General features: G+C 39.6%; 1 protein-coding gene across 2 annotated transcripts in view; it reads right to left on the bottom strand.

Moving 5' to 3' along the window:
* The window catches only part of mroh1 (maestro heat-like repeat family member 1), a 34,471-nt gene extending 19,107 nt beyond the window's left edge, over positions 1 to 15,364 (bottom strand). For both annotated transcript variants that reach the window (XM_072679487.1, XM_072679488.1), the window contains exons 1-17: positions 15,100 to 15,364; positions 13,855 to 13,938; positions 11,150 to 11,295; positions 9,881 to 10,012; positions 9,606 to 9,768; positions 9,174 to 9,272; positions 8,897 to 9,048; positions 7,760 to 7,900; positions 6,965 to 7,057; positions 6,425 to 6,503; positions 4,844 to 4,957; positions 4,564 to 4,643; positions 4,351 to 4,473; positions 2,914 to 3,021; positions 1,061 to 1,205; positions 443 to 486; positions 58 to 199 (exon numbers count right to left, since the gene is read on the bottom strand). In XM_072679487.1, the coding sequence (XP_072535588.1) occupies positions 58 to 199; positions 443 to 486; positions 1,061 to 1,205; positions 2,914 to 3,021; positions 4,351 to 4,473; positions 4,564 to 4,643; positions 4,844 to 4,957; positions 6,425 to 6,503; positions 6,965 to 7,057; positions 7,760 to 7,900; positions 8,897 to 9,048; positions 9,174 to 9,272; positions 9,606 to 9,768; positions 9,881 to 10,012; positions 11,150 to 11,295; positions 13,855 to 13,885 (1,792 nt within the window). In that variant the 5' untranslated portion in view covers positions 13,886 to 13,938; positions 15,100 to 15,364. The remainder of the gene's footprint in view (positions 1 to 57; positions 200 to 442; positions 487 to 1,060; positions 1,206 to 2,913; positions 3,022 to 4,350; positions 4,474 to 4,563; positions 4,644 to 4,843; positions 4,958 to 6,424; positions 6,504 to 6,964; positions 7,058 to 7,759; positions 7,901 to 8,896; positions 9,049 to 9,173; positions 9,273 to 9,605; positions 9,769 to 9,880; positions 10,013 to 11,149; positions 11,296 to 13,854; positions 13,939 to 15,099) is intronic.
* Between the last annotated feature and the right edge of the window lie 517 nt (positions 15,365 to 15,881).

Raw genomic sequence — 15,881 nt, 5'->3', positions numbered from 1 at the left:
TAAGACAGTTCAAGAATATAATTTATCCACACATACACATTCTTTAGTTACACTGACCTTCCAGACGGCTAAGAAGTAGGGGAATCTCTGTGCCCCATAGCACTTCTGCTTTAGGGTGGATGTTGGGTACGATGGCATGTAGTAGACTCAGTGATGGTGCACCATGACCTCGACACCGGAACGGAAAGGCAGCATTCACCTGGGACAGAATGAAAACCTTTAATAAGGTCATGCTTTCATACAAAATCAACTGAAAACATCCATCATGAGAAGCGCATAACTGTAGACTCTTTACACGCAAGATATATTACTCTGTAGTTCCCATTTTCAAGCACAGACAACAGTGATAGTAAACCAGATACTCTGGGTGCTGCTAGTAAAAGTTCCCTTTAATAACTCTTTATTAAAACATTGGATAAAGACATCATGTACATTGACTTACCAAGAGCCTTATCATTAGTATATACTGTGATGGAAGACTGGAACCTATGGAGTAGAGAAGAGAGAAGAGAAGGGAGGGGGGGTGAAAGAAACATGGAAAAGGGATGAAAAGACTAGTGGAAAATAGGGCAGACAAGGGTAAGCCATCAACAACGGCACCCAATCCAAAAGTATTACAATTAACGTGTAAATGATTAGCGAGCCGGGATGTCATTTGTCCTGCTAAGAGCGGAGCTTCATCATCACCGCTGTGAGAAACAATTATCGTCCCCTCCAGGACCTCAGTACTTTATTCACATGATAAATATGGCTTTTCATTTGACTAATTAGAACCAGACAGTGTTGGCCAAGCAAACGTTTGTTAATGAAAACAAAATGTCTGCAAGTGAAATTCCGCTTCCAAAAGGCAGTGGAAAAAGTACCAAAAAAAGTAGCTGGCCAGGGCTGTGAGCTGCTGAAGAGACAGAGTGTGTTTACGCAGTGGCCTCATGAACTGGTGCGGGATGGCTCAGCCAGTGGAAAAGCCCTCTGCACTTAAAGTTGTCTGGAGCTGTGCTCATCGGTGATATCATAAGCTCACGTGTGCCCGTGTGTGTATGTGTGTGTATGGGGTATTCACCTGGCGCGGTGAAGTCAATGCTGAAATTAGGCTCCTGGGCTGCTCGTTTCTTATTGGCCAGCAGGATGAGGCTCTTGCAGAGTGGAGTGGTGGCGTTGCAGTACTGGGCTGGGGTTAGATAGCACAGCAGCATCGGCCACAGCACCTATAGCACACACAGGATGCAAAACACCAGCCTATTATCAAAGCCAGCATACAGCTAACGATCTTCTGCTCAGCAAGTTTAGAGGATAAAGCTTCATATCCGAGAGCATGTTAAGCGAATGGTCTTAGGGGTGTTTTTGACAGTTTTCAGGCACATTTAGTGGCTAGTTTATCCATGTTCCATGTTAACTCCCCTTCAAACTCAGCACGTCGCTAAACTCGCAACTATGTTAGGCTTGCTTTTCAGAGCGAACATCACCAATCAGCAAGCTCCCACAGCGCCTGCACCCTGTAGGTTTCTTAAATGCACATGGGGAATGAGCTTATATAGATACTATATAGATACAGAAACGAACTCTGACACAAATCAGACACGTTGTAATTTTGAAATACTGTCAATATTTTGAAATACTGTAGTATATGGTAATACCGTTATACAGCCCAAACCTAGGTGGGGCTGCTCTGATCATTTTTGAGTATTCTTTGCCTCAACATCGATCTAACTTCTGACAAGCCTGGCAATTACCAAATAGCCTGAATGAGTGTGTTAGGGCACTGAATAAACTGTGCAGGACTGGACTTGAGAATGATGGCTACAGAATATCAACAGATTCAAATTATATGTTATATGCTCTTATAATGGGGCTGATTATTTAGTTTTTCTTACACTTCACAAAATATATATTAACCTTGACACAAGAACGGTTCCACCCGTGAGATCCGAACATTCAGCTTTGAATCCGATGCAACAGTTTTAATTCTACTGATTCATCAAATCTGTCAACTAGTCTTAGTCTTTCTACAACATACAGTGCATCCCTAAAATGCAGGAACCTTCAATTTCACCTAAAATGGTGCAGATGCTACAGAAAGGAAACTCATCTTTACAAAAACAGATTACTACAAGTAGCTAGAACTTGCTTGCGAAAGAGTTAAATGTTTTTGTTTTTTTTAATCTGTTAAATGTATTGTTGTTGTGTATGTGCGTATTGTAATAGGAGGCTATGTGGGAGACCGGGGTTCGAGTCTTAGTCTGGGTGCGCCAATACGAGTCTTTGGGCAAGACTCCTAATACTACATTGGCCCACCTCTATAAGAAGAGTAACCTTGTAAATCGCTCTGGATAAGAGCATCAGCTAAATGCTATAAATCAGACATAAAATACAAATAAGGTACTAATTAACAGAAACTTTATCTATCGATAAACATTGCTTCAAAACAAAGTTTCTAAAAATAGTTAATTCTGTGTGCAGCCCTCTGTCATTATTTACAGACAGCAGAAATCATCTCTATAAAATGGAGTGTTAGAATGATGACAAAACCCGATCATCCACATACTGTTAATGTTGGGAGCCACACAAGAAAGAGCTAAACTTTTCCAGACGAAATACACACACACACTGCTGTTCAGGTCTGGTGCTCCTGATGTTGGCTGAATGGTTGATTTACTGCTAAACGTGTTTATGAGGTCCCTCTTTCATACTGTCATGCAAACACAGTCTTCAACAATTTACATTAGCCGGCACGTTTGCCCAATTCACATCTGTAAGGGCTTATTAGTCTGCCTAGTATAAACAGAACTGCAATCTCGGATTAAAGACTCCAGCCTTTGTTTGTCAAAAACTGTATAAATGTCAATAGAAATACATCCAAATACATACAAAAGTCATTTATAGTGCATTTATATGTCTGTGTGTGTGTAATCTCACGTCAGTCAGGCGGCCCACAGTTGTAGTGAAGAGGTGAAGCGTGTTGTCACACATGCTTCTTAGTGCCTCATTGGTCACCTCCTCGGGGTCTGAGGGACGTTGCCCCCGCTGCAAATATATTCCAACAGCTAATCTTAGACAGACAGACCTTAACAATATCGGTCTTGCACAAAACAGTCACTGCTTATATGTGAACTAAACTCTATGGAGTACTCCATAAAGTATTGGGACACCTGCTAATTTAATGTTTCTGCCAAAATAATAATAAAAAAAACTGTCCAGGGAATGCTCATCCCAAAAGTGTGATCTGGAGCTGCATCATTGCTTCACAGTTCAATGCTGGGGGGGGGGGTGGCTTTATAACCCACCAGCCGATGTCTGGCATTGCCTATGGTGCCAAAAGGTTTATGTTTATCTGCTCCAGGGAGGCCCATTCTATTGACAGTACTTCTCTACAGGGGCTACACAAGCGGTGTGTGTGCATCTGCACATATGTGTCAGCAATGGGTACTACTTAAAACAGCTGAAAGCATTCATTAGAAGGGGTGTCCACAAACATAAAATAGCTTCAATAAAATAGTTGGTTTTGTTTAACCCTGATGAATTGTGATCATAAAAGCATATTGCATGTCTACTAGCTCATTGAAAGAAGTTTAGAAATTCTGTCTAACATGCTAGACTACCAAACTACCAAGCTATATTTAGACTTGTTTTGGCATGTCTGTCATTTTCTGACATAAGAAAGGAAGGCTTAAATAATGACGGAGCTTAAACTACGCAAAAAAACAAACTACACTAACAAGGGTTAAAAGGTATTTCGGTGCAAACCTAATATTCTCAAGTGATCTGTTATATTAACATTCTAAATACTAAAACCTATGTTAATGTACCAACTTATTTCCAAGTTATGAATAGACAACTAGCAAAGAAGAAAGCATAGAAGATTGATGGGAAAATCTAGTGTGGCAATTTAGTTTTCCACCACTACCATCATTAGACTGACAAATGATGGAACTTTTCACAGCATAGATTCAAAGAGACAGGTACTGCACACTATCCCTGCCAATATCCTTCTTTTGCAAAAAATCCAACATTATGCATGTTGGTAATCCTTGTGGAAAACTCTCATGGGCTGCTTAAAAATCGCCAATGAATCTTCCACATAGTTTCCAGATAGGCCAAAAAATAAAAACTGTTCAGGAGGACAATTAACATTTTAATGCAAATCAAATCCCAAAGTCTTCCTGAAAAAGACCACCCAGCATTATGGCAGAGTAGAGATTTTCACACGTGCAGGATCATTAATTGTTTAGCTAACTAAAGAACCACATCAGTCTTAAAGTTTTAGCTTTGTACATAGTACAATTTATATCCTTCAGTTAGATTATTTTGTTTAGCCACCAGCCTACACGACACACATGAAAGAGAGGCACATACGTAGTAGGTGTCAGGCAGAGCACAGTGCTGAATGATGAAGCGCACAAGCAGGTCTCCACCCTCCAGCTCAAGGTAGCCATGGTGAGCCATAGCACTGATCACTTGCACAACCCTCTTCTTTACCTGCACAAAAAAGACAAACGAACAGATTGAAATTGATGAAAATGATTTTGTTAAATAAATGCCAATATAAACATACTAGTGAGAGCTTACCTTATTGCTGTGGTCTACTAGAGGCTGTCTGATGCTGGCAAGGATGAGAAGCTTCTTGGTTTCCATTATGGAAGCTAGAACTATCAGAGTGTTTCAACAGTAAAAAAGCAAATTCTCTGATTCTTACGAATATGTTTACAACAAAGTATTTATACTTGGTAAAACTTTAAAACATCTGTTTCCAGCGACATGTCAGATAACAGTGGCTTGCTGAATCTGGACTCTTTAAAAAGGCAATTGCCCTCTTAAGTGTGCAATTTAGTGGCAACGTGGGTCTCACTTGTTGAGTTGATGAGGTGTCTAAGCACAGCCAGGGAGCCCATTCTGTTTCTTTCATTACTGTTTTCCAGCCTCTGCAGGACAAACACCATCAGCCGGTCTGGGAACGTGTTGGCTGTGTCAAAAACAGACAAACATAAAATATCACACTCGGGCGAATTATGGTCAAGAACTTTAATACTGTGCTGTGTTTCATAACCCAGAAGACTGCAATGCATATAGACAGTTTCCCGTATTAAGTGCTCCCCTGGACTAAATAACACAGTCAGTGACAATCCTTCACGCAAAAGGCGTTAAGTTCATCTGGGAAACAGGCCCAAGCGGTTTAATAGGTCTACAAAATTAACAGCACATTAATCAAAATCATGATTCGGACTTCTGCATTTAAGTGAAAGGTCATGAGGAAATACGTGACCAGTCTGAAGTGCTCCACTGCTCCATTATTACTTTGATAAATAGTGTGTGTTCACCTGCTTTTGGGTGACCATTACTACTGCATATGGAGCTATCATGATGCGCTCTAACGTAGAGTCTCAATGAAGAATCACAATCATTACCTCAGACTAAATAAACACAAGAAGAACGTGCCAGAGCTGTGCAGATCTGTTACGTGCTTGTCGATCAGTTTACATAATATGCTCAGGACAAACCATTTTGGCTGTCGTCACTGAAAAAAACTATAAAAGCTCAAGGAAAGCCTGAAGGCTAAGCCAAACTTCTACATGTGAAATGTAATTTCAGTGATGGCAGGACACGAGGCGTCTAAAGCTTAACTCGGCTGTAACTTAATCTCCTTTCCCCTCAACCAAGTCATTAGACCAAATCACCTGACTATGAGCACACTCGGAACTCTCATCACAGTCAGAAGAAAGACTTACTGAGTCTGACTTTTCACAATCAAATCACCCATAGACTAAGTTATTAGGCTAATAATTGATATCCAATACTGTGAATAAGTGCTAAAATCATTTAAATTATTGTTTTTGTGGATTTAATTCAGGTATTAGTGCAAGACCACAAATTTGAATCCTGGCGCACTATTTTCACTGCCACTAAAACTGTGGATCATCAATATTGTTCACCAATAGTGAGATGTCATTAAAGCTCTAGAGTTCATTTGTCATTGTATGTGGTAATATACTGTTAAAAGTGCCATAAAGTACACTGATTCTGTATTTTACACTGTTATTTGATGTACATATAGTAAGTATGTAACTCTGGTTGGGGTGAAACATGCTCTATCCAGTTTACAAGCCTATTAAAACTATCTTTTTTGCCTCTTATTTAACATGATCTGCGGTTATCTAGCTTAAGAGATTGTATTAGGCTTTGGATTGGTAGCTTTTAGCCTAGCCATTCTACTGAGCGATGCTTGACCTGGTCGGCCTAGAATTAGCTTTTACCCCTTTTCTTAGCATTTGGAAATAGTAGGGTTGTGGAAGTGGGATGTTTTTATTTACGGTATGTCACTTCCATTAATAAACTATACCAAGATAAATACAGCTATGCATTCTAGGGTCCCATTTTTATATTGTCTTTAGGATTTCCGTTTATATTTCCACAGGAAGGTAAAAAGATGTACCAAGGATAGTGAAGCATCGCAGTACTTCGTTGTGATTTTTCACAGTTGGGGGGTTGTTAAAGTCCACAGGTGAACACACCTGAAAGAAAACAAAATGAGTGAAAATTGAGGACAAAAAGTATATACTAAAAGCAAACACAAAACAGAGGACAGAAATGCAACAATGCCTCTAGTCTTGACATCTTGTGGAGGTGAAATGTGAAATTCCCTTCCTAATCAGGAAAAATAAACAGCTACTGTTTGCAGCTACATACTGTGTTACACCAACGCAGAGATTAAGTAATTTCATCATTCAAACTCTGCATTTTACACACTATTGAGATCTGGCAGGTGTGCACATGTGGGCTGGGACTATGTGGGCTTACTTAAACTGGGAAAACTAGTTCAAACCTGTTCAACAGCAGTGACTAAATAAGAGTCGACTTGCTAAAGAGAGTTAATTTGACACAACCTCTGAGTGTGTTTTGCACATTCAAGAGATGCAGAGCACTGCATAAAACACAAGGAGAAGACAGCAAGAAGAAAAAAGGGCTGCCTGACCTGTTGGTGCAGAGCAGAGAGCAGGCTGTCCATCTGAGTCTCAAGAACTCTGCTGCCCATATTCACAGAGGCATCCAGCACCTGGCAAAGGCTCTGAAACACACATGCAATGACACACAAAAACTTAGAGTTGCCAGCTTATATTATGCTTTAAGAGTAGCCCATTTGTTGCTGCTTATTTTTCAGCCACCCTCTACCCTGTCCATCAATGGAAATAAACCACTGTAGTGACCAGATATTACTTAGGTGGTGGAGAACTCTCAGCACAGTAATGGCACTGACATGGTAGTGGCATGCACCGTCATGTAAGAATTAGGACACTCCATGAAAAACATATACAGTATATATTTATATTATATTTATATATACACAAAATATATAGAACATTTCCCTCCAAGAGAAAAAATGCTATAGTTTCTATTAATTACATTTTATAAATTATTTACAAAATGTTCAATATTGTTAAAATAAAAAAGCTGGCACTGCTGTAATAGCCAGGCAACCAAAAGCATTCGGCTAATGGTGGTCCTGACCACTAAGGAAGGACTAACACACACAGTGCTCAGAAGAGTTGTAGTCTCTAACTGTTCCCAAACAAGGTGTGCAAATACATAAATACATAAAAAACTGATTACTTTCCATGATAGTTTTCCATTTTAGTGAATTTGACATCTCTACATCTTAAAGCAAAACAAATGAGTAAGACAATGTGAAACTGATTGAGACAGTAAACATACAGTTAAAATCATCTCAAATGAAGTGAGGTTTTGTGAGTGAGGCCAAGAGGAGCAGAACCTTGCTGATGATGTAGTGTTCAGGATTTTTCTTGTACAAGCTGAGTATTGTGGAGACGAGTTTGGGGAGCTGTTCCTCCAGCTTATCATGAGCCATCAGGTGACTCATCGACCCCAGAGCCTCTGCTACAGTCAGACGCAACTGCAATGTGCACACACAGCGATTAATCACACCTAACCAGTGAAGTAAATAAAGAGCAATTTACATGTAAGCTTCAAGACGTCACACAGCTCAGGAGTTTGGAAATTTCTGTCCTCTAGAGCTCTTTGGCCTTCCATAGTGGGGAGAATACTCTCTTTGAGTCCAGAATTGCAAATTTCCAAAAGTCTAGCCCAGTATTTTCCAATCCTATCCAATGCTCTGCATCTTTTACCATTTCCCGTAATCCAACACACCTGATACAACTCGTAAGGTAATCTCTAAGCTTGAGTGTGGTTAGGTGACTTACAGAAAAACACAAAAGTATAGGAAACACTGTACTGGATCCAGTGGTTGTACTATACATCGTGGTATGTTACACCATAGCTGTAAAAACAGCAGTTTTTCCTGTACCGATGCAGCTGACATTCATCAAAATACTTTGTGGTTTTGTTTGGTTTGTTACAAAAACAAATCTTATAAACTAAACAGGTAAAGGGGATGATTCTGGTTTAAACATCCCCTCACTGAGGCACGGACTGAGTCGCTGCCATTGTGATCTGAGGATCACTGGTTCCAAATTCCCGGTCATGGCGTGTGCCACTAGCAGCCTTAGAGTGAACACATACAGAACAAACTTATAAAAAAATTAGTTTGAGGAATTAGTATTTTTTCCTATTCGTACCATAGTATATAATCTACAAACTAAATGTTGTATGTTTTAATATTAAAGAATTATTCATTTTTGCTTCTTGATTTACTAAATAACTAATTTTGCTCATTCTTGTTGTGGGCTGAAGGCTTTAGCCCTTCTTTGCCACGGCCTTTAAGCAGCCAAATCTGCTTCCAGTGTTAAACTAGATTTACTTCCTTTTCTGTCAGAGAGGAAAAAGGCGCAGAGGGCACAGTGTCGTGACTTCTTTTCAAACAACAGACTCTCTTTGACCATCAAATTGAGTTAGCGCTAATTGGATCCCTGCTCTCTCTCATTCCGCGTACCTTGGGCTCTCTGCTCTGCAGCCAACTGTTGAAAAGTATGTCATAGGCAGCGTAGATTTCACTGGAGAAAGTGTCCTTGCGAACAGTGGGGTCCGGGGCTTTGTCCAGGTTGGCTAAGTACTCTAGAATGCTCTCACTAAAGCGGTAAAGAGCTGACATATGAAAATTAGTTAGTTATTATTAAAAAGGACACAAATATATTAAATAAAGAGAATATATGACTGTAGAAAGATTCAACTATGCATCTGTCTTCCTTTAAGTTATGCTGCAAGCTTACCAGAGGAGAAGACCCATTTCATGTTGTCCTGCTTGGCCATGGCCAACATTGGCAACATGGTACCCAAGATTGCACTGAGGAACGGCACCATTCCATAGACTGAAAGTATAAACAAGACATTCAACAAATCAGTCAGCATGCTTGTACAGCAGTGAAAGGGGCAATATGTAAAGTAAAATAGGGAAACAAATCCACCAAACTATAGTGTGATGATCATGTGGTTGAGAGAGGAACTGAAACAAAGGCTCCACCAACTGAATGGCCCCCTTAATATAGCAACGTACCTTTGAGGTTTCCCAAGTCAGAGCAGGTGCAGCAAGTGCTAAGTTACATTATGAATGTAGAGGAACCGGATGGATTCATTTAAATATATCCAAACAGATGATACTTTAAATCTAATTGAACAGAAAAGAGGCACAGGAAAATATTTACCATTAGAGTCAGACAGACTGGCTAATGTCTGGACTACGAAAAAGTGAGGTAGAACCCCAGGCTGGAACTTGCTGAGGATCTCCTCCATGATGTCATTGATGTATTTGTTCCCAACAGCAACCAAAATATTACTGGCTGCTTGTTGCCAGTCAGCAGCAACCTCCTATAGAGAAAAAAAATAAGTCAACCAATATGTTATATATAAAACCCTGATTTGCTTTCTCTAACCAACAAAAGTGCCTATTCTTTTTTCAGGAAAGATAACAATGACTTACCTTAGACCTGGTCATCTCATCTGAGGCCAGTGATATGATGCTCTTTATTTTAGGGTAACTGATGTCATCAATTTTGCTTTTTACCACCAGCTCTATGGTCTGCAGAACCACCACTCTGTGCCCTGCAACCAGCTACACAAGAGAGATTCATCTTAAGTACATAACATGCAGTTCTATAGAAATTGGCTACATCAAAGCTATTATTAAATCCAACCCTGAATCATAAAAATATACAAGAGCTTTTCTCTGCAAATTTCTTGGATGTTTAACTATCTGGGCTATCTTTTTACTTTTTAATTCCACATGGTTGTTTCTTTGGGACAAGACACAAGCTATGTGCTGCCAAGCAGCCTAAATATTTGTCAATACATCCATCCATTCATCCACTTAATACTACACAGTCGTCTCAGGGCAAGAGTAGCAGTCTAGCCATAAATTTCTGAACATCAGATGTACAAAGCCACCCCATGTGACATCACTTTTTGCCATAAAAACAGATCACTGTATAGTGCCTAATGTGATGCAAAATATCAGTCACACCATCAGAGAGGGATCACATGCTGAGTCACATTAGCAGAAAAAGGAAATGACACAGTGTCCATGAAAAGGTTCATGGTAGAGCTGCCAGCTTACACACACACAGACACACCATGTTTAGGCTTAGATTAAGGTTTAGAATAAAACAGTTGATCATCTGGTTGGGAAAAAAAACACTTTTTGCTGAGGGAAATGCTTTTATATAAAGGGCTTAGGTGCCAAGAAATCTGCACAGTACTGTATATATCCTAAATACTGCAGCCTGTAGATGCATTTGTTTTATTCAACTGGCAAATCCTCCTGAGCCTGGTAATCAAGGGCTATCAAACAGTGATTACCTAGATTAAGTGTGTTGGAATCTGGAGCAAAAGAATCCGTGTTGAACAGCTTAATAATAAGAAATTTAGCCATCTATAGCGGTAACAGCTACTGATATCAGAAATAAGCCTCTGTTCTTATAGAGTATAAACAGTAAACATCAAAATAAAGTATGATCACAAAAAAATCTTTTTAAATAACTAGGATCTTAAAAATGTGCTGATGGCATTAATGGAACATCACTGTATTATTAGGTGTAAGAAAACAAAGATAAATTGTGCAATTCTGTATCAATTCTCAAAAACAATTAATTTTCAATTACTAGGTAACCTAAAGAAAATGTCATCAGTCAGTTGCTCTCAACAATGAAAAAAGTATATACTGCCCTGCATTAAGGCAATAAAATCATCTGACCTTGGAGTGTTTAACCAGGTAGTCCTGACACATCGAAAGCACTTTATCTGGCTGCTGGTTCCCCAACGTCAGGATGGATTTCCGAACTTGCTCCTGCACACCTGCATCCTTGTCATTGGCTGCATCCAGCAGGGCCAGGGTCACCTCTGATTGGGCAAACAGACACACATACACACTTTTCACGAGCCTGTCAGTTATTAAGTATATGACCTAGTTTAAAGGTCCAGTGCTCAATATTCAGTTAGGAAATTTAACTCTATAAAATTGACTTCTACAGTATATATGAAAGCATATAAAGGTCTTCTTCACCTGCATTTTAACTCATATGTAAAGAAAAATAATCTTACCATGCAGCAGTATGTCTAGAATGTCACAAGATGCCATAAAGCAATGTCTCTGACTGGTAATCTGACAAAGATCTGATTTTAAACACTATGTTAGTTCCTGCTCAAAATTCATGACAACAAGGCATGTGACCATCTAGCAGTCACTAATGTGCTGTAGGTTAGTGGCTGCCAGGCAAAATACAGGAAGGCTCTATGTACTGTCCCTTTAACAGGCTCTAGATGTTCAAGCTAACTAGATGGATTAGGATGATTAACTGTGTGGCACGAGCCAGCATTTTTACAGAGAGAACTTGTTCTTGTTCTTTAATACTAAATATTTAAAGCTTTGATCTAAACTAGAAAGTTCCACACATGGATTCTCTGAATCTCTACCATTACAAGTATGTAACACGACCTCTAGCAATTAACTCAGGTCTGTGTTGCTACTTCAGAAGCAGTCATAGCACTCAAATGCTTCTTTAAGAAAATTCTTTCCTAAACACATTGCTCACAGGGACAGGAAATCGTTACAGCAACTCAGCAAACCCATTTGTTTGGCAAGGTGAAGGAAAGGACAATGCTGGCCTGTGGCAGAAAAATGCTTCAATCCTGGATGCTATGGGCTGGTTTCCCATATCCAGATTAAGCCCAAGCCTAGACTAGAATGGGTCAATAGTGAACCACCACTGCCACGGCAATGAAGTCCAAGGCTACAGTTAATCCATGTTGGGAAAATGGCTCAACATGTGCGGTCTTGTATACTCACTCACTCACTCTGTCCATTGGGTTAATCTGTACACATTTAAACCTTCATTGGTACTACTCTGAGATATGCCATAGCCTAGATAGCTAAAAACACTGCATGACTAAAAGAACTGTGGACTATTCCCGTTACCATCATGTCTTGAGAAGACCTTTGAGATTACAGGAATGTAAAGGCTGTTGTAAAGCAACAAACTACAATTCCCAGGTTCAAATCAGGCTAATTTTACTGGTGTTCCAGGGTAATACTGTAATTCGTTCCAGATTACATATGAAACAATTAAGGAACATTACTGATAATTAATAAAAAGTTTGTATCAACTAGTTTCCTTTTTTCTGTTTATGGAGGATCTATTAGTTGGCTTGGTTAGGGTTAGGGTTAGGGTTATACATTAACATCAAATGACTGAATGAAGAAAGCACCTGATGAAAGATACAGCAGTGCAAAAGCAATACAGAAACACAGAAATTTAACATCACTTATAGGTTGGCTATAAGATCAACAGCAGAAATGCGAGGAACGTTACGCACAGTGAATAACTGCTATACCTGCTGTTAAACATAGCCTGCATTTTCGGCCAAACTGTGCAGCTAAAGTTATCAGGGCTGCTAATGCTGACAGACCTGCTCAGGTACATGGATACACACGCTCACTGAATACCGTTTTTCTGCTCCGATGCTGTCCGCATTAACAATGTGTTTTAAGTCACTGAAAACTTTTGGAGCTGCTCTCCAGGAGACAGGTTTTCAGAACTCTCTGTGTTTCTGTGTTTTCATGTGGAAGGGTGTTTGTGAAAAAGCTGGGCCTGTTGATGAGCTGCATGGGGATGCATTGGAAAACAGTTTGAATGGACACACTTTCAATTAACGGCATTAAGCAGACGCTCTTATCCAGAGCAAATTACTAAAGTGCTTCGCTGTTTACTCAAGAATAACCTCTGATAGTTTAAATAAACTAGAATTATTAGATACCTCTAAGCTTAGACACTACTAAACACAAGTTAATATGGAGACCACAATGCTCGACACCACTTCGGTGCCAGAACAGAAAAAAAACCTGGACGTTTGTCATCAATGGATCTTATGGGATGGCGGGTCAAGCCGAGCCAAACTTGAGGCTCGAAGTGCTACAACATATACAGAGCTCTAGCAGAATTAGGCCAGCCTCCATACTTCAACGTCAACGTCATGTAGTTCTTTCATACTAAGTAAAGCAGCTTTTTATGTATAGGTGCTTTGTTTGATTGGAAATATTAATTGAAAGACAGTGCAAGTTTTATTTTCCCAATTAATCAAAATGGACCAATGGACCAACTAATGAATGATGAATATAGTAGTTAGTTGCAGCCTATATTTATTCAGAAACCATATTATTTTATCAGGTTCTCACCACAACTAAAACAGTTAGAAAAAGATACTCTGGATCAGCCACTGGGCTGTGGGGCAGTGGAACCAGATTTTCTGACGTTCTAGAGCACCACTAAATGTGGCTGAATGCAATCAACTCTTATCCAGTTATTTTACAGCCCAACTAGCCATAGCAGGTCAAACCTGAAGGCAACTACTAACTAAACACAGATGAGAGGTGAACTGGGTGTAGACAAGAGTGGTACTCACGCTCCACATCGGTCTCCTCAATGACCCCCATGACAAACAATAGAAGGTAATTCAGGGGTGCATGTGTGAGTCCCAATAATGGAGCTGGAAAAAAATACAAATAAAGTAGAAATGGGCATGGGCAACATCATGTATTAATACCATGATAAACAAGATACAGTCCTCTGCAAAGGATTTAGACACACTGGCACTATGGTTGCACAATATTTCGTTTCAGCATAGTCACGGCAATGTGTGCATGTGCAACAGTCACATCGCAGGATGTGCAACGTCACGCAAGACAAATTTACCCAATTTAACCAATGTGATGCTACAACTTACTGGTGCAAAAATGTTCTCATTTTCCATTACATGTGTATATCAATCATGCATTTTACTCCAACTGAGTGCATTATTAATATCATGACATGTTTGATCACTTCTGGTAAAAATCAATCTACCTACCTAACTATCTAGACACATACACACACACACACACACACACTTATATGGATATGGATATATCGAGGGATATGATATTCCAATACAATATAAAAAAACAACTTCATATTATGTCAAAAAATGGACATGCAAGATTTTTGAATGACAGCAACAAGATATATACAGTATATTGTAATGTCAGTCCCCCACCCCATCATTTATCCTGGAAATGAGTGTGTTGCTATTCAGCTCTTGAAGGGGTGCTTACAGCCTTTAAAAGGAACCAAAGGGTTCTTTACTACAGGCAATAGTAAGCCTTCTATGTAGAGCTCTGACAGCTCAGTAAATGGTTAAATACTTCTCAGAATCGATGGAAAACCTTGTATGGGTTCTTCCACATATTTAGCTACACCTTTAAGATGGTTTTATATAACACCGTTACCTGTATAAGAACCCCTTCGCAGAACCACAGAGAACCATCAACACCAAGGATGCAGGGCAGAGCTTCTGGCTTTAGCTGGCTAAATGCTAGCTAGCTACCTTTCTAACGTTTAATAGCGCATTAGTACAAAGACCAGCACAGCAACACTGAACCTAGCTACTAGATGAGAACCCCTCAGGCTTTAGGTGGCCAGACAGTCTGTAGACTTCCTGGTCAGTCGATCTGAACTTGAAAGAAACATGACACTGACCTCGGCTAGCTAGCTAGCTAATGTGACGGCCAGGTTTCAGCGTCTTCCTCATGACAGCAGCGATACACAGCCATAGCCACCATGTCAACACTGTGCAATGTAGTAGACCAGCCAGGTCTGTAATGTTAGCTACCTTTGCAGCTCCCCCGTTAGCTCGCTGCTGGCACTGAGCGAGGCTCCTCGGTCCACAGCATAAGGCAGCGCTCACGTTAACGTCCTCGACTCGACTCCTCGCAGGTCCACTATGTCCAGTAAAATGTTCAGAAATCTCGTTCGCGCTTTTAAAGGGGCGATGAAATGACATATAAAGGTCAGAACTCCTAAACAGGGTCCATTGTGTGTCGTGGCACTGAGAGCAACTGCAGGTAAACACAGATAATCATGTGCTTTTGGTCAGCAGGAACGGCTCAGGTGGGCGTGCCAGAGTCCTCCAAACACCACCGAAGAAGAACAGGCGAACACACACACACACACACACACACACACACACACACACACACACACACACACACACACACACACACTACTAATATATTACTAATATATTAGAACTCTTATTTTGTAAATGACTACAATTGCATCATCTCTATAACTATATTATTACAATCAAATTAATAGCATATTAGAACTCTTATTTTGTAAAACACTATATTATCATTATAACCATATTATCACAATCTTATATATATATATATATATATATATATATATATATATATATATATAATCACTAACAACACTCATAATTCAATTACTTGCATATTAGAACTCTTATTTTGTAAGTCACTGAGTAATAGTCAGTGCAGCTTCTCCTAAATAGACACAAAACACATGTAAGACATAAACTCCATATAACCAAGTCCATTTTGCTTAAAAACAAAGTAAAACATGTATTGTAAATGTATGTAAATACAA

This window comes from Salminus brasiliensis, chromosome 5, assembly GCF_030463535.1.
Source record: "Salminus brasiliensis chromosome 5, fSalBra1.hap2, whole genome shotgun sequence".
Lineage (NCBI taxonomy): Eukaryota > Metazoa > Chordata > Actinopteri > Characiformes > Bryconidae > Salminus > Salminus brasiliensis.
The sequence above is the reverse complement of the archived record's forward strand: the minus strand, read 5'-3'. Positions and strand labels throughout refer to the sequence as shown.